The sequence below is a fragment of the Carica papaya genome, chromosome 7, assembly GCF_054855325.1.
Source record: "Carica papaya isolate Zhongbai chromosome 7, ASM5485532v1, whole genome shotgun sequence".
Lineage (NCBI taxonomy): Eukaryota > Viridiplantae > Streptophyta > Magnoliopsida > Brassicales > Caricaceae > Carica > Carica papaya.
In genome coordinates, this window is record NC_142315.1 from 7,465,177 (window position 1) to 7,484,126 (window position 18,950).

Below are 18,950 nucleotides of genomic sequence, written 5' to 3' on the forward strand. Positions count from 1 at the left end.
ATTTTTAAAATTAGTATCGAACCAAATTTCGAGCCTAGGTATTACAGTTAACTTGTTATAAGAAATTTATTCGAAAAACTACTATCTTAAACATATTGTAAATGATTAAAAAATCACATAACTCATATAAATTATAGATATATATGAAATTTGTTTTGTACTTAAACGCAATATGATTGCCTATCATTAATGAGATACATATTGTATTTTATTGCTAAAGCTTGAAAATATAAAAATGATATTACAAAATGCAAAAACGTATTTATTTAGTTTAAATTATTTTAAGGATTGACTATACCGTCATTCTCTCAATCATATTCTTTTTATACAAATCTTTTTTTCAAATATGTCATACGTCAAGTTAAGAATTACAAATCAACATCACAGTAGAGATTTCTTCTTAAAAACACTTAATTATTTTTTGTCAAATTAAATGTGCCAACAAAACATCATTAAGATGAAAAGTCACCTAGTTTTCTTGCATATATGATTAATAAATATATTTTATAAGCTATATGAATAAAAATTATAAAATGTTAAAATAATTCATAAGTTATCTAACTTATAAAATTTTGATTGATTACCAACTATCCACAAAAAAAAAATAATAATTAATGTTTACTTGAGTATATTTCTTGTTATGTTGTCAAAAAGTATAAGCATGATTAAATGTTAAAAAATAAAAGTAATTTTAAATAAAAACAAAGTTCACTTTTGATTTTTGATAAATGTAAAGTTAAGAGTTATAAGTTAAAAAGTAACTTGTGCTAAAATAAGTGAAATACTTTTGATAAGTATATTTATTAACTATGTAATTCGTTAATTAATAATTTAATATTTTAAACTGAAAATATAGTATTACTTTATTATAAATAATTTAACAAAATATTACTTAAAAGTCAAATTGTAACGACCCCAGAAATATCCAAAGGAAATAAGTTATAAATTAAGTGCGGAAGCGTAATAAGAATTCAAAATTTACATTCCTTACACAATAACTTAAAGTACCAAATAGTTTTACGGAATCGACTCTTTTAAAAGACATACAAGAAATAAGGAAATGAACAAAAAATAAAGAAAAACTAGTATCTACTCGTAATCTTCTTATGGATCGGGCTCTGGAACCTGATCCTCTTGATTTGAAATGATTGAATAAAAGATGAGTTATACTAGTCCAGTAAGAATATCACACTATATCACCGATACAGAAATAAAGGTTGGTATAAAATAAAAAAAAACACTAATGGAGCACTAAGTTTGGCAAATTCATTTATCGATCATAAAAATCATTTATCGTTCACTTACCGTAGTGGGATTCATAAAAATAATCTATACAAATAATAATATTACACAGATCATGATTTCATATATAATCAGCAATCATAGCACACATTATAAATCTATATACATCATCAATAAATCCACAATAACTATTACTCTTTTTATCAGTCTGCTGGTATTTATGGGGGTTCATAGGGATGAATCCACTACATGTGGACCATTTCATTTAACATTCTCAATTATGGGTTATATCCCGTCCGGTATGAGCGCCAATTTACCAAACCTCAATACTTCGTCCGGTATAAGGGTGAAGCGGGCCGTCTTCATACCCCGTCCGATATGAGCGACAAATTATCAAGTCTCCATACCCCGTCCAGTATGATATAACATTCATGTAGGGTTCTTTATGTACCCGGTTCGTCTTCCATCTCCCGGAATATCCAATAAGGCCGTCGATTTATCTATTTATTTCATCACACTATTTTTTACCATTTAACCTTCATTTTTTCCAATTCAGCAGTAAACACATAGAATAAACTATACATGCATTCAAGCCATAAAATCAATTAATGAGGTATTATCATGCATTTAAACTGTAAAACAATCAACAAAACACCAATAGATAATTTTTGGTTCTGGCTCTATTAACAATTCGTAATTAATTATGCACATTTTTTAAATTCACACAAAATATCATATTATTATTTATTTAGACTTCAGTTCTATGATAGGGAATAGGGTGATGAATTCTTACTCAATTTGATGTCTGAAAAGTTATACTATTCGACTGCGCTTACGAGTAATTTTTAGGTTTCCTGATTTTTTTTTTCAAAAATTAAAACGCACTAATAGTAGCTACAAATATCCCAAACAAACCCAAAATAAGTCTCAAGGCCCACTTGGCCAATTTCAAAAATTTTGGCACGGCGGCTCCGCGATGCTCCAGCGACGATGCTACCGCCCGCAGCGGCAATCCACATCGGGTCGGCTGTTTCGGCCGACTTTGCATCAATTACTGTGAGAAAACACGTTAAGGGGCCTCGGTTGGCCGAAAAAACTCAAAAAATCAAAACTTACCGGCGGTGGGGCGCTCCGGTGCGGCGACTCCTCCAGCTCACGCTGCGGTTAGGTGTTCCGGTCAACTTGTAGAGAAGAACACAGTAATCACAACGGTGAAAAAATTATATAGAATGGGAATCGGAAAGGGACTCATTAGAGGCGTTTTGTGAAATTTCCTGCGGCGGTGCCGTTGGGCATCGCCTGTGTTTTTCAGCCAATTGGCTGGTTCCTTTGCTCTGATTTGGCCATGAGTGTGTTTAGAATTGAATTCCAAGCAAACATAAATTTTTTTTTTTATCTTTTTTGGCATTTGGAAAGGGCTCCGGTGCAGCGACGAATGGCGGCGGTCTCCTTCCCGGCGGCCGGATCTTCTTCTTCAGCGAGGGGGTATGGCGGCTAGGATTAGGGTTTGGTGTGGATGAGAGTTATTTATATTCATCCGCTTTTAATCTGGATCATCCATTGCATTTGATCTAAACCGTTCGATCACGATTAAATAGGAAGTGAATTTGGACCATTCATCGCGATCAAATTTGGACCGTCCATCGCAATATAATATGAACCGTCCGATCACGTTCAAATCTGATCGTCCGATCGTTTTTGGAGAGGAAACGCATCTGGACCGTCCGTGTGTGTGGGAACGGATCTAGGCCGTTCGATCGCGGGCATACATATCGCCCGAGTGGCACCGCGTCAGCATTCACTGCCATGCGACGCATACTGATTCATCGAGCCTGCTGACTGTGCATCTGACGTGGCCAAACTTTTCTAAATTATAGTTTGACCATCGATTTTTTATTTTTCTTTCAAAAATATCCCAAAACCCAAATTTCCACTCATTTTTTCAAAAATTATTTTTAATTTCATCATCCTTCAATTTTTACTTCATTTTTACTTTAAATTAAATTTAAAAAATTAAAAAAATTAAATTTATTAATTTTAAATTATATTAAAATTTTATTTTAGGGTGTTACACAAATAATAATTTTAAAATTAATATTTATATTAAATAAAATAAATAAAATATTACATTAAAATAAATATTAAAGATAATTTAATTTATTAAGAGACATATAATATTATTTAAATAATTTTAATGATTTATTTTTAATATTTATGAGTTTTTATACTATTCCAATGTTTATCATATAGATATGACATGATAAAAGTATAATATACAAACTCTTATTTACATAATTATTATAATTTTATATGAACTTAATTTATTGCATTATAAAATTTAATTTATTAATATAATAGTAAAATTAAAATGATTAAATTGAATTTTATTAAAAAAATTACGGTAAAATAAATAATTTTTAAATATTGAATTCAATTAGTTGAAATAATTATAATGAATTAAAGAAAAAAAATTATAACACAACTTTTAAATTAAGACTTTATATTTTCATAGTCTTCAATAAGGATCAAATTATGACTTTTTAAGCCATAAAAAAAATCCCATTATAAATTTCAACCAAAATATTATTTTTGTGTGTGTGTGTTTTTTTTTCTTATAAAAAGAATTCCAATAAAAAAATAAATTTCGGATTATAATAAGTTTATTTAATTTAATGCAACCCAACAAAAAAGGAGATTAAACTCACTAATCCACTGACTTAGCGAGCAATTGGCGACCCCTCCGCCACGAACAAGGCGCCCTAAACCTTTATAGCTTCTACTATACTCGGATTAGGAGGAGGACGAAGAAGGAAGAGATGCTTAACCTACACCTCTGCGCACCCCCTCATCAACCCCTGACCATTACGCACCCCATATCTTCTTTCCGTAGCAGCTTTGTGCCATTTTGGTCCGTTACATTTCCCTTGCACAACCATGCATCGGCAGAGACTACTTTTGGCTCCGTTTCTCAAGGGAAGATGGGCCCGAAAATGAGCGCAAAAGGCTCTGAGAGAGACTTTGAAGAAGAGGATTACGGAGAAGATGGAGAGGAAGAGGAATATTCATCGCCAAAAGGAAGAGAAGACGAGAAGGATTATGATAGAGACCCAGAATTCGCCGAAATTTTGGGAAGTTCTCTTGATGACCCGCAGAAGGCCCGATCCAAAGTAAGCTAAGTAGCCGATGATTAGTCGTAAATCTTTTTTATTTTGAACAAGGTTAAAAGCGTTTTCAGCTCTGTTGATGAATTGTTGTATAGTATTTTCAGCCTCTGGCATTGAGAGTATTTTCAGCATTTGGGTTGATATAGGCATCAATTCGAATTCGCCAAGCTGTTTTTTGTTCTTTAATTTAATTTTCTGAAGTAATTTATTTGGTGCTCTTTACTGGATGGAGATGATTGAATTTTCCAGATGGAGAAAAGATTGAAGAAGAAGAGGAACAAAATTTTGCATACAAAGACCGGCTCAGGGACTCCAATGAAAGTGATATTCGACAAGTGAGTTCATAGACGTGCATGGGACATTTACTTTTACTTTCAGTTCCGCCCAACTTGATGAGAAATAAAATTATCACCCAATATTTACCAGCCTAAAATCAAGCCATTGCTTTCAGTACCATCAACTTAAATGCCCAGGATAATAGACAACCTTGCAGCATAAAAATGGTTATCTTTGGTCTGTAACGTGTTATTAATTGGCTCTTTTGGCTGCCATTGCCAGATTTGGTTTCTCCAATTCATACATATGGTTTGAATTCTACAATGCTCCACTGGAGAAAGATGTCTTCTTAATTTGCGATGTAAGTTGCTTTCTAAGACATGATAATCATATCTCCAACTATAAAATGACTGATCACTTGGCGTGGCTCGTATGCAGACAATTCGGTCGTGGCACATCCTTGGACGTCTTGGTGGATGCAATTCCATGAATATGCAAGTAAAAGTTTCTCCTTTCATTAAATAAAATTTGAAGTTAATGCTGTTATGAAGATGCTTTCATGAATCATGATGCAATCCTAAAATTAATATCCAAAAGTTGATTGGAATTCTCTCATAAATTCCCATGTCTTTTGTCCGGTTTAGTCTTGTGTATAGAGAAGGTTCTAAAACTGTATATATAATTCCTTGTTAACTTCGTTTGCACTTCAAGTTAGTGAAGCTTTTAATTTTTAGGATAGAGGGAGGTGGGCTAGGCCTCTGGGGAAAGGAACGATAGAAAGGAAAAAGTTTGTTGCTTACTTATCCAATCTATTTCTTGCAGTTATCTCAGGCTCCTTTGGATAAAAGACCGAGTTATGATGCTATCCAGGGAGCAAATGTTAACCCAACAACATTTTACAATATTGGGGATCTTGAGATTCAAGACAACCTGGCGCGTGTGTGGTAGGACCTTGATTTAGATTCTAGTATGTGTTAGAAATGTCTATTGACCATGTTTTTAACTGTTTTATGTAATTAGGAATACCTGTTTCTAATGTTCGTGCTTATGATTCCGTCAAATATTTTTGACAGGGTTGACATTGGGACCTCTGAACCATTGCTTCTTGACATTCTTATAAATGCATTGACACAGATAAGCTCCGAGTAAGCTTCCTACCTGTGTTACTTAGATAACCTTTATTACTTTCTGGGTTTCAAATCAATTTATAGTAAGCTTCAATCCCAAAGGCTTTGATCTTGTCTGTTTATATATGAAATGCTTTTCCACTCTTTAGCTGTTTAAGTTTGGAACCTGTGCATGGTAGGGTACCAAATTATTTTTTGGATGAAGAATAGGCAAATAATCACAGTTCCCATGGATTATGATTTGCTTTTAGTTGCTTGAATGGTTTGGTTTCTCTCTTGCTTCTGATGCTGCTTTCATTTTGTTTTTCCTTCTTCATATTTCCTGCTGGATCTTTAAAAACTATTATGATTTTAACAGCTTTATTGGGATTAAGCAATTGACCTTTGGTGGATCCAAATACGAGAACTGGAAGGAGAACATGACATTAGAGGATGCAGGTTGCAGCATACACAAGATTTGATCCTCCCAGTCAGTGCAGTTGATAGGAAGTCAATTCTATATTCATTGCAAGAGAAGAAAATCAGAATAGAAGTAAATGAAGAAATTGGAATTTTTTGGGTGTGGATTGTCCAACATATTATCTGACAATGATGCCACAATCAACTTCTTCCTGATCATAATTACACAAAAAGAGTTCGGTTATGGCCCACCCCTTAAATTGGTAATATCTACAGGTATGCACATTCACCGCTGAGTCTGGCTGGCTTGGAGGTTTTGCAGGGAACCCAACTTAGATGGAAGTAACTTGCATTAATGGATTTTCAAAGCAAGTTTTTATCAGATTTACAAGTCATTCAAACATACTGAAGTAACAAAAGTGCTGCCTTTGTGGAAGTGCAAGTAGAGCTCTACTCATCAACAAGCAAGCTAAGTCATCATGATAACGTAACACCACTAGTCTTTCATGGTTGAATTTCCTAGTTATTCAATGACAAGCTGCAGATTAGGCACAATGAATGGACAACTGTTGTGTAATTGATTTGATCTTATTGACCTTTCATAGATTGCTACTGCTCTTGTTGATATGCCTGATTGTTATGCATCTGAACTCACCATCATGTGACTTAAACATGATAAATAAAATCTCCAGTTCATACGCCCTTTGAGATATAAACTAGTTGGCAGCTTCTGTATCTTCCCCCCGATAGATATGCCTTAACATGATTTCAAATGAAAACAATTATGATTTATAAATTGGATGTTCTAATTTCTTAAATGCCTTGAGTTGCTGAAATATTATTTAATAGTTGCAATAATAGTTTATCATTACTACATCTATTATTGGATGTTATGTTACACACCCAAAGTATCTCAGCAGTAAAAGGGTGGGCAGCAGTTGTGGTAGACTCGATCAGCAAGTAGTTGAAGCCATTATCCCATTTTCAGCAAGCAGTTGAAGCCATTATCCTATTTCTTAGTTTCATGATCTTGTTCCATTATCCTTATTGCTTAAAAGTAGGAATTAGCAGGTTGTATTTTTATTGTATTTAAACTCTTCCTAAGCAGCAATGAAGGAGGACAATTTTTGAACCTAAAATCTTGTAGTTTATTCTCACAAGTTCTTTATTAATTTTTTTTTTTTTATTTCTGACTGGAATCTATCATATTATGAGTTGCAAACTTCCTAATTTAAAAGTCCAACTTATTCTTCTCTTAGATTGCCATAAAAATATAACACTAACGCATTACAAAGATTAGTCTATGACAAGTTCTTAGATATTGAATATTTCTGTACAAACTAAAGGCAAATCTAATTCACCACACTGTTGTAAATTTAGATCAAATCAGAGCCTTTGATAATTGCAGTCAAAACCACTGCCATAAAAAACTCCTTCCTAATGACTGACTCGTTAACTGCATTGAGGCTTGTTTTGCTTCTTTGTTTTTGTAGTAGCAAACACCACAGAAAGATCCTTGTTTCTTGTCTGAATGCTTACTGTCTTACAATTTAACCAAACCTTGGTTTAAGAAATAAGACAGAATAAACCAGGGGGATAAATCACTAAAACAAAATAGAATTCTGCCCTATCCATACCGCTGGGGCTGTCAAGCAATTTCCCAGGTTTGTAATTTTTTCTATGGATCAAATAAAGATGGTATTCAAACTCTCAGCATCCGGGCGTTTGGTCTAGTGGTATGATTCTCGCTTTGGGTGCGAGAGGTCCCGAGTTCGATTCTCGGAACGCCCCAGACTGTTTTAAATTATATTTTCTCAAGCGTTCTCCTCCACAACGATATGAACAGGGGGGATCCATTGAGGGATCTATTTCCAGTTCAGATATTTAGAAACTCTTCAATTCATCACACATTTCATTTCAATTTTCAGTGGTTAAATTACATTTCTCAATTAAAAGGTTTGTCTCATGTCATTAAAATTTTCTATGAATTTGTAGAAAACAACTTTCTATTTTCAAATTTAAAGATTGAATTCATCATAATAATATTTTACCTAATTTTTGCCAGATCTTCCGTACCAAAGTGATGGAAAACAGTCAAAATAGAGTACTGCGGACTGAAGAATTGCACGAGGTACTGATCAGCATGTTATTTGATTTGGTTTTTGCTGCTTATACATCCCATTCACATATGTTTTGGATATTTATTTGGTAAATCTGCAGAATATAGACATTGATGTGGATGGCAAAACATATGAGATAGAATTACCAATTATTGAACATAATTTAGAATGAATACAAAAGTATACATACATAATAAACTAGTACTATATTTTTACTTCAGTGAATTACAAAGTTAATAAAATTAAAAATGTTATTCATTTTCTGCTGTACAAATTATGAATTCTCCAAAATATTTGTAATTATCAACTTTACATTTTTTATAACGACCCCAAAAATTTAAAAGGAAATGCATATAATAATCTGAGTGACGAAACGAAATAAAAGATTAAGGTTAACATCTCTTCCACAATAAGTTAAAAATACTGAATAATATCACAGAATAAGTTCTCTAAAAAAAATATGAGAAAGTGAGAAAAATAAAAAAAACTATAGAGCATCTAGTATCTACTCGCCGTCTTCTTGTGGATTGGGCTCGGGAACCAGGTACTCTTGATCTGAAATGGTTAATAACGAATGAGTTACACTATCCCAGTAAGAACATCATACTATATCACCGTCACAGAAATAAGAATTGATAGAAAACCAAAAACAACCAATGAAGTACAAATTTTAAACAAATTCATTTATCAATAATCAAACCATTTACCGTCCACTTACCGCAGTGAGATTTATAAAAACAACTTATGGAAACAATAATATTATAAATATCATGAATTCATATATAGTCTGTAAAATAGCACATATCATACTTTATATTCAAATCATCAAATAACAATTGTCCTTTTGTTTTTATTATTAGCCTTCTAGTATCCATGGGGATCCATAGGGGTCCCCGCTACACGTGAACAATTTTCTTTAAACAATCTTAATTTCAGGGCCGTCCACCTCGGGTTGGCTGTTTTCGGCCGTTTCCGGCTGAATTCAACCAAACTTGCATCGGTTCCTGTGAGAAAACACACTTAAGGCCATCGGCGGGCCGAAAAAACGTAAAAAATCGAAACTCACTAGAGATGGGGCTCTCCGGCGCGGCGGCTCCTCCAGCTCACGTCGCGGTTGGGTGTTTTGCTTCAGTCAACCTGTAGAGGAGGAAACGGTGAAAAAATCACATCAAATGGGAATCAGAAAGGGCCTCATCGAAGGCAAATACCGAGACACCCCGCGGCGGCGTCGCTGGGCTTTGGCGGTATTTTTCAGCCAATTGACCGGTGCTTTCGCTCCGATTTGGCTATAAGTGGGTTTAAAATCAAATTCTGAGCAAATAGTAGAATTTTTACCTCGTTTGGCTGCCAGAAATTGCTCCGGTACGGCGATGAGTGGCAGCGGTCAGCTCCCCGGTGGCTGGGCTGTCTTCTCTGGCAAGAGGTTATGGCAACTAGGGTTAGGGTTTGTGTGCGGATGAGGTTATTTATACACATCTACTTTTGATCTCAGCCGTCTATCGCTTTTAATCTGGACCGTCCGATCGCGATTAAATAGGGAATGAATATGGGCCGTTCATCGCGATTTCAATCTGGGTCGTCCGTGCGCGCGATAACGGATCTCAGCCGTTAGATCGCGCGCATGCAGATCGCCCACGTGGCTCTCTCCCGCGTGGCCTCACGCGTCAACGTCTCTACCACCTGGCACGTCCTAGTTGGTCGGGACTTCTGACCGGGCAGTTGACGTGACACAACTTTTTTAAATTACGTTTTGATCCTCATTTTTTTATTTTTCTTTCATAAATACCCCCAGAACCCAAAATTTAACCCATTTTTTTTAAATTTTTTTTTAATTAAATTCCTAAATAATTTTTACCATTTTTTTATTATTATTATTTTCATTAAAATAAAAAAAAATAAATTAAATTCTATTAGTACTAAATTATATTTATATAAAATAAAATAATATAATAATAAAAAAAAATGAGAAATTTTTTTGGGTGTTACATTTTTACCTTTGTCAAAATTCAAAAATAAATTTTATTAATTTCACCTCAAAGTAGTCATTTTTTTTTTTCAGGATTTTGTCAGATTTTATCCAAAAATTTGTTCTTTGTCTAAATATTAGGCATGAATTAAGCATTACGGAGCATAAGAAACTCGTCAATTAAGCTTTAGAAATTAAAGAAAGACTATGTTACTCGCAAGGCTAATAAGTTTCAATTATTCAAGGGTCTGCTATACTATATGTATAGCTACATATGTGTGTGTATATATATATATATATATTGAGAGAGAGAAAGAGAGACATCAATGTATGTAAATATTATATATGAAGAACTAGATTTCAGTATATACGCCTGCAGATTGTGATCCCATCACCTAGTGGGACGTGGGAAATTTGGACACGTGGATCAGATGCGAGAAATTTATTAAGCTCCATTGTTGGCTGCCTGCCCTCTCTCAGGACCTCTGGAGCAGATTCTTCAGGCATGGCGACTGTCCCTCCCCACAGGGTATTATCATACACAATCACGCCACCAATCTTTACTAACTTCATCAGCTTCTCATGGTAATTGCAGTAATTTGGCTTGTCAGCATCAACAAATGCAAAGTCAAAACTCCCTTCATTTGCATCCTGCTAATTAAATACAAATCCTCATGAGTATTGTAATAACCCTACCTAACATCTCTACTACAATATTTCACACACATATATACACACGAAAAATATTGGTTAACTTAATTTGAAGATGATGATCGTTACTTACATCCTGTAGCAGCTGATCTAGAATGGGTAGGGCTTTGGATTCTCTGAAATCAATTTTATGCTCAACACCAGCTTTCTTGATAACCGGTAATCCTATTTCATATGTTTCGCGATCCATATCAATGGCTATAATCTGTAAATTTGCATGTATATGCCACATAATATTCATTAAACAAAAACAACCTGTATGAAAGATTCATGTCAAAGTATTTAAAACACTTCACATACAAGATTCTGTATTTAACAAATGTGAATATGATGAGTCTAGTAATATTAGTATTATAGTTTTTGATAGGCATACCTTGCCATCATCAGGAATTGTAAGAGCAGTGAGCAAGAGAGAGTATCCAGTAAAAACTCCCACTTCAATTGTCTTCTTTGCATTTACTAAGTTTAAGAGTATCGTCATTAACTGGCCTGCATCAGGTGCAGTAGCCATGATTGACCTGAAAGATGGTAAGAGAATCAAACATTAATATTTTGATATCTTAAAAATGTATGGGAATAAAAATGATCAAATTCCCTGTACTTAAAGATCCAAATAGGGATATGGTGTAAATGAGGTAAAACAACTATTGCCTTCTCCACATAGTATCTAATAGAATTGTTTGAGTTTTAAGTCTATCATTTATTGTCCTAGATAACATTTCTAAGGAGATCTTTTGGACACTGCAAAGATGAATCTTTGTGTCTTCACTTCATAGCCTTCATACTGTTTTTCATGATTCATGATTCACAATTTCAAGATTTTTGCTTTTCATAATATTAATCTTTAAATATGTATCAAATGAAAACCCAAAATTTAGTCATCTAATTCCAGAGTTTCTAAAGAAGTTAGCCAACATAATGTGTAAAAATTTGATTGCATTACCTCGGATGGCTAGCAGTAAGTTCTCTAATCTCCTTCAAAGGTTGTGGCTCACGTGGATATACACTAGTCTCCAAGAGATACTGTTACGTATTAAGAAACATTATATTGAAAGATAATCTTAGTATTTTCTTTAAAAGGTTATTTTATAAAAATTATAGATTTATTTGTATACTCATTTATAACATGAAACATTAAAAAATTTAACAGCGGAAGCCTAAACAAAGTACTGAGAGAATATACTTATACCGTGTACAATTCTTCAGTGCGTAGCAATCCTTTAGAGACAGGAACTTTATTTGTACTTGTATTATATTCCATCACCTAAAAATATGTAAAGTGAGTTTAAAGTGGGCAAATTTTGTAAACAATTACAATGAATTGAGTCCTCAATCTTGATAACAGGAATGGGTGTAGAATTAAGGCTGGTTCCTAAAATTGCAAAATGCTTTCCGATCCACAACAAACAAAATTTCATGTTGTTTCATAAATATTAACCGCATCAAAAACCTTTGAATTAAATGATGCAATTAACCCACTTAAATGCACATGAAATGCCATTATTAATTGGAGAGTTTCCAAATATTTAAAAACTTAAAAAATATTTTCAGTTTAAACCATACCTCAAGTTTTTTATTATATACCCTCCCATGCCTGTATCTTATTCTTATCCAAAAATGTGAGGACGCATATCACTTTCTTGTTTTCTCGAAAATTACTAAAAATTTTTTAACTGACTGGAATCCTTTATTTTGTCTCTTGAAACGAATAAATATAGTTAACCACCTCAGTAAATCAGAAGGGCTGTATTCTGTTGTAAAAATTCAAAAACATGACTTTATTCAACATTTTCTTCTTTTAGGACAACTGATTCGCCATGGTTTCTCATACATCTCAACCACCTGCTCATCTTCGTATCGTAAAACTATTCACATTGCAGGATAAATGTCTATAAATCTACCAGAAACCAAAGAAAAAGTAAGTTCAGAGAGTGTAAAATAGTTAAGGCTAAAGAGAATATTGGAGCTTGGGAAATCATCTTTAACTACACAGTAAATGATTTAGTTTAAGCAGAAATTCTTCCTAGTTTACACAGCTCCTTTTCTCCACCAACTTGTTTTAAGCTGCAGGCCACGCTTTCCATTAGCTTAAGGTCTTTTCAACAAGGTCCCCACTTTTTTGCTAGACCAACAAGGCACTGGAACAACTATGATCTACCTTAAACTTGAATCCCCAAGTAAGGGTATCGTGCCAACTGAGGCAAATATCAAATAATAGAAGCTGAAGAATAGCAAGATAATTAGACTTCTTTTGCAAAGTGATACAAAGTACTAGACTGTCTTCACCAACTTGTTTTATACCTCAGACCACAAGTTCCATCAGCTGAAGATCCTTTCGACAAGGTCCCATTTTCTTGCTAGGGTAACAGGCTAGGGGGACAAGGATGGTCTATCCCCAAACTTGAAGATCCAAATAAGAGTACTGTGCCCAGGCAAACAGCTCTGGCCCTTTCAACAAGGTACTAATAAAATGTTTTAGTTCTAATCCATCATCTGCTGTCATAGACGCCATTTTTTCATGGGTTATTTGGAAATTGGAAAGATGAATCTATATCCTTTACTCCAACATTTTGTTTTTTTTTTTCTTCATGATTGATGATTCACAATTTCAAATTTCTTCATTTTTACATATTCCAAACTTTTCACTACCTTAAATGTCTATCAAATGAGAACAGAAATTAAGTCATATTGTTCAACAGTTCACGATAAACAAATTAGTCAAATACAATATAAAAGTTTGATTACATTCGAGAGTCCAAACATGATCAATCACACAAAAAAAATAAATAAAAATTAAAGCAGTAGAAACCAAAATGGAATGTTAGAGAATAGAATCACCTTGTGTGAGTCTTCAGCATGCAATAACCCCTTGGAAACACTTGCTGTACTTGGGTTGCTTCCCATCTGAATTTCGAACGTCTCAGAAGACAAGTATGTAAAATCTGCGGAAAGTAGCCAGCTTTTATAGCCAGCCAAAATGAATCCAATAGTCGATCTTGATAGTAAGGTTTGGAAGCATTAAAAGCTGTTTCCTGTAAATGAAAATGGACTCCGACCGTCTAGAGCTTCCCCTTTCCTTTCTTCACCTCCTTCTTACTCACTCTCTTTTTAATTTTTACCTCCTCCGTCAGTTTTAATTTTAATAAATTTTCCTATTGTATTTGCTTAGCTTGCCATGTCGCACTCTGCTTTCTATTCTAGTCTACTTTGTTTCTTAGCCGTTGGATTGAAAATTGTGAGAAAACTCCGATTGATTTGGGTATTTTGCCTAATTTGTTGCCGTTCGTTCCTTTTAAGAACAAGCACTAATTTGGAGTAGAGTATTAGCAAGGAGTTAATAAGAGGAAGGAATCCTCATCTCTTGTCACTAAAAATATAAAATTTGCATTCTATTTATACCCAAAATTGCTAGAAAATTATTTATTATCATTCCATCATAAGTAACATTTTCTATCAGTCTCATTTATCTATTTTTTTTTAAATTTTATAAAATATTTAGATAAATAATTAAAATTAATCGTTAATCAAAATAAAATATAATTTAAAATAATATTTATACATAATCTAATTAATAATAAATATATAATATAAATATTCATTATTCTAAAATTTGATTAACATTAATATAATTAACCATACATAATTGAAGAAAACACCGCAAGTATATCATTAGATCTATACACGCTCTATAATTTGCCTTAGAATCTATTAATTACTAATTTTTACTCATCTCGTTATTAGAATGTAAGCTAAATTATAATATTCGGTCCCAAATTTTGGTTCAAGATTAATTTTAAAATTAAAAAAATATATATATAAATATAATTTTAAAATTTATAAATTTTTATTTAATGTAAAATTAGAAAAAAAAAAATAGATGGAGAATGAAATTGAAAATAATTTTGAGAAAAATGGGTAAAAATCTAAGTTTAAAGAGTATTTTTTAAAAAATAAAAATAAAAAATTATGGGTCAAAACGCAATTAAAAAAAATTACGCCACGTAGGACTTCCAGTCAGTAACCCCGGCGAACCGGATCCCGCTGTGAGGCAAGACACGCTGACTCAGTACCACGCGGGAGGCCATGCTAGCAATCCGTGTGCCCGCGATCGAATAGCCCGGATGCATTCCCGCGTGCATGGACGGTCCGAATTCGTTCCTTCCTCAGTCACGATTTGACGGTCGCAATTAAATGCGATGAATGGTTCAGATTCGTTTCTTCTTTAAACACGATCATACGGTCCAGATCGAATCGCGATGAACGGTTCAGATTTATTTCTTCTTTAAACGCGATCGGACAGTCGAGATTAAACACGATAAACTGTTTAGATTTAAGGGAGAATGGTATAAATATCTTATATCACACCGATCGCCGATCGCCACCCGCCGCTGCGCCAAAGCCACATCCGATCTCAAAAAAGGTAAAAATTCTCCTTCCTGCTAGGAATTTAATTTCGAATACCCCAATGGCCAAATCGGAGCAAAAGAAACGATGGATGAGTCGAAAATTACTGGTAAAATCTGGCGGCGCTGCCGCAGGAAATACTAAAAATCGCCTCTGATAAGCTCCTCGTTTCTATTTTGTGCGATTTTTTCACCATTGTGTTCACCATTCTATTTTCTACAGATTAACCGAAGAAAAATACTTAGCCACGAAAATGAGTTGGTGGAGCCGCCATACCAAAAAATTCCATCACGGGTAAATTTTTATTTTTTGACTTTTTTCGGCCAACCGATGCCCCCTAATGTGTTTTCTCGCAAGGATGAGTATAAAATCAACCGAAACTGGCAAAAACTGGCAAAAAATGGCCAGTCTGAGGCAGACTACTGCCGCAAACGGCAATGCCGTTGCCAAAGCACGGCAATGCCACCATGCCGGAATTTCAAAATTGGTCAAAAAAGGTTTTTAACACCGATTTTTTATTTTTTAGGATATTTTTAAGTACATAAAACGTGTTTTAATCTCCGCAGAAAAATTCAAAAAACCCGAGGACCGCCAGTAAGCGTAGTAGAAAGTTCAGAGTTTCGGACACCGATTCAGATAAGAATCTCTCACTTTATTCCATGTTATGGAATTGAAGTTTAATTATCAATACTACAGTATTTTGCGTAATTTAAAAAATTTCGAGAATTAATTATAAGTTTCTAATAGAGTCAGAATCGATTATTTATATTATTTGTCATGTTTAACCGATTATTTGATTTTACAGCTTTAAATGCATGATAATATACTGGAATTGGTAAAATGATTGAGTTGTGTTTCCTTGATGCATGTATTGTTGTCTTTCGCTAATTTACGGTTAAATTGTGAAGCCTAGTGGAGCATGCATGAAGGAGTCAGATGCTTCTTCTATTCTTTTTCTTGCGCAGCTGGGCCATCCTATACTTGAACCAGAGACCTCGCCTGTGAAGTAAATCATCGCACCTACGGTCCAACCAATTGGGAGAGAATCAATAGACTCCTTTTCGAGAGCAATTCATCCTTCCCGAACGCAGCATATAACCCTCCGTTGTACTACGCTCTCCAAGTGTGTTTGTTCCCCCTTTCTTCCTTACCACGACATGTATTTGTGAAATAACTCAAACCAAAAATTAAATGTAAACAGAAAATTGATTGGTTAAGTGAATGAATAAATAGTAGTCTAACTAGATATCTTGAAAGATGGTGGACGGACCAGATATATAGAGAATCCTACTGTGAACGTCATCTCATACCGGACGGTGTATCGAGGATTGATATTTTTTGCGCTCATACCAGACGGGGTATGGGGGCGACCCGTTTTACCCTCATATCAGACGAGATATTGAGGGATGATATTTTTGGCGCTCATACCGAATAGGATATAAGGACAACCGGTTAGTTGATAAGGTTGAATGTTAGTTCATGCGTAGTGGGATATCTCTATGGACCCCTCTAAATACCAATAAGTAAATAAAAAGAGAAAATTGTTATTCTTACTTACTTGAATATGAGATTATGATATTATTGAGATATTGTCTCTGTAGGTCGGTTTTAAAAATCTCACAACGGTAAGTATGTAATAAATAGTTTTACTTATGATAAATGAATTTACTTAAATTAAGAACTCTATTGATTATTTTTATGATTTTTACCAACCTTCAGTTTTTGTATCGGTGAGTAATGTGATATTCTTACTGGGCCAGTGTAGATCACCCATTTATTAACTATTTCAGATCAAGAGGATCAAGATCCAGATCTTGATCAATAAGGGGGTTGTGAATAGTTCACTGCCTCAACTCTTTCAAAAGCTAGTGAATGTCGTCCTAGGATATTTAGTTGTTTACTTTTCGTTTATTTCTTTAATTTTTATTTGTTCTTTTGGAAGGGACATTCCCGTAACCCTATTAGGTTTTCTAAATTATTGTGTAAGAAATGTAAACCTTAAACTCTATTATTTCGTTTTCGCATTCAATTTATAATTTATTTTCTTTTAAGTTCCAAGCTATTACAGTTGGTATAAGAGTCGCGTTCCTCTGAACCATTCCTTACACAAAGACTTAAAAATACCAAATACAAACTATCGTTCAACCCTTCCTATGAAAAATAATTACAAAGACACGAGGAGATGAGGTCCCTTACTGAACATGACAGCTCAAGACGAGTCGTTTCGATAAGATGTCGATCGGCTCTTCGAGATTTTAGAGAGACTCATCTCTACCTAGTAGGTCAGGGAAGAGATGAGGGAATTGTCTGACCCTCTACCACTTCCACAATATGAGCCACCCCTACAACGAGAGGATCTAACGCCACTTCGATGCAATTCTGCTCCTCCGTCGTATCTTCCGACACCGTCACAATATAATTTGGAGCCCCCACCGTATCATTTGACACCGTTACAGGGCCATCTAATCCCTCCCTAGTAACATTTGGTCCCTCTTCCACGGGACTCAGTTTCACCCATGATAGACCCGATAGAGATTAACACAGGGGACCCTGATGTATTTTTAAGAATGAACTACTTAGCGACGTATCACGCAACTGTGGATTGTTTCCACGAGAAAAATTGTATTTAAGCCTCCTAACGAAAAGTCATTTACAAGTTAATAAAGGATTTGAATATTATTCCCTCACAATAATTTCTTTATTACATAGCACTTTAAATCACTTGTTTTCTCTAACTAGGCAAACCTAAGAAAGAAATTTACATTCAAGAGATCTTGGTAGTCTGAGACTTCCTGAACGTGTTTCCCAAAGAACTTTTCAGACCACCTGTGGATAGGGAAGTTGAGTTCACCATAGACCTTTAGTCTGCCACGCAACCTATCTTAGTTCTTTCTTACTACATGAGTCATGTAGAGATGAAAGAGTTGAGAAAACATATCGATGAATTGTAGGATAATGCATTCATCCGACATAGTGTGTCTTCTTGGGGTACTGGAATCACATTTGTAAGGAATGGGGGATGGGACGTTAAGGTTATGTATTGACTACAGATGACTGAACATGGTCACGATCAAGAACAAATACCCCATCTCCAAGATCGATGACCTTTCTGATCAGTTGCAGGGTGTCCAGTCTTCTTCAAAATAGACATGGGTTCAGGTTACCATCAGGTAAAGATCAAAGTAGAAGATATTCCTAAAACAGCTTTTCGAACTAGGTATGGATACTATGAGTTCATACTCATGCCATTTGGACTAACCAACGCATAAACCATCTTCATGGATTCGATGAACAAAATTTTCAGACAATTCTTGGATCAATTCGTTATTGTATTTATCGATGATATCCTGTTCTATTAAAAAAGCAGAGAGGAACACGCTCACTATCTGACTTAGGTTTTGCAGGTTCTCAGAGAAAAGAAGTTGTATACAAAGTTGAGTAAGTGTGGGTTCTAGATCGAGCAGACTACCTTTTTAGGGCACATCGTATCAAAGGATGGAGTGTCAGTAAGCTCTAAAAAAGTTGAGACAGTGCTTAGCTG

At 34.4% G+C, this 18,950-nt stretch overlaps 2 protein-coding genes and 1 non-coding gene across 5 annotated transcripts; 2 read left to right on the forward strand and 1 right to left on the reverse strand.

The window, feature by feature from the left end:
• Window positions 1-3,925: 3,925 nt before the first annotated feature.
• On the forward strand, window positions 3,926-6,924 carry LOC110825782 (oxidoreductase/transition metal ion-binding protein (DUF3531)). Of its 2 annotated transcripts, none has more exons than XR_015813522.1 (7): window positions 3,926-4,409; window positions 4,656-4,741; window positions 4,965-5,043; window positions 5,121-5,180; window positions 5,505-5,649; window positions 5,756-5,827; window positions 6,168-6,330. XR_015813522.1 is itself a non-coding variant. In XM_022056309.2 (7 exons), exons 1-7 carry the CDS (start codon window positions 4,059-4,061, stop codon window positions 6,268-6,270), a joined length of 873 nt encoding a protein of 290 aa, XP_021912001.2. In that variant the 5' UTR covers window positions 3,928-4,058; the 3' UTR covers window positions 6,271-6,924. The 2 variants fall into 2 exon arrangements, 1 of the variants encoding a protein (XP_021912001.2); XM_022056309.2 differs by having other exon boundaries at window positions 3,928-4,409; window positions 5,505-5,626; window positions 6,168-6,924.
• A 1,003-nt stretch (window positions 6,925-7,927) lies between these two features.
• On the forward strand, window positions 7,928-7,999 carry TRNAP-UGG (transfer RNA proline (anticodon UGG)). Its single transcript has one exon. It is a non-coding gene; the product is annotated as a tRNA-Pro (tRNA).
• A 2,505-nt stretch (window positions 8,000-10,504) lies between these two features.
• On the reverse strand, window positions 10,505-14,156 carry LOC110809744 (S-adenosyl-L-methionine-dependent methyltransferases superfamily protein). Of its 2 annotated transcripts, none has more exons than XM_088208316.1 (6): window positions 13,844-14,156; window positions 12,195-12,269; window positions 11,949-12,028; window positions 11,379-11,523; window positions 11,079-11,210; window positions 10,505-10,948 (listed from the first exon to the last, which is right to left on the reverse strand). In XM_088208316.1, exons 1-6 carry the CDS (start codon window positions 13,907-13,909, stop codon window positions 10,655-10,657), a joined length of 792 nt encoding a protein of 263 aa, XP_088064442.1. In that variant the 5' UTR covers window positions 13,910-14,156; the 3' UTR covers window positions 10,505-10,654. The 2 variants fall into 2 exon arrangements, with proteins under 2 accessions (XP_088064442.1, XP_021891346.2); XM_022035654.2 differs by having other exon boundaries at window positions 10,505-10,945; window positions 13,844-14,151.
• Between the last annotated feature and the right edge of the window lie 4,794 nt (window positions 14,157-18,950).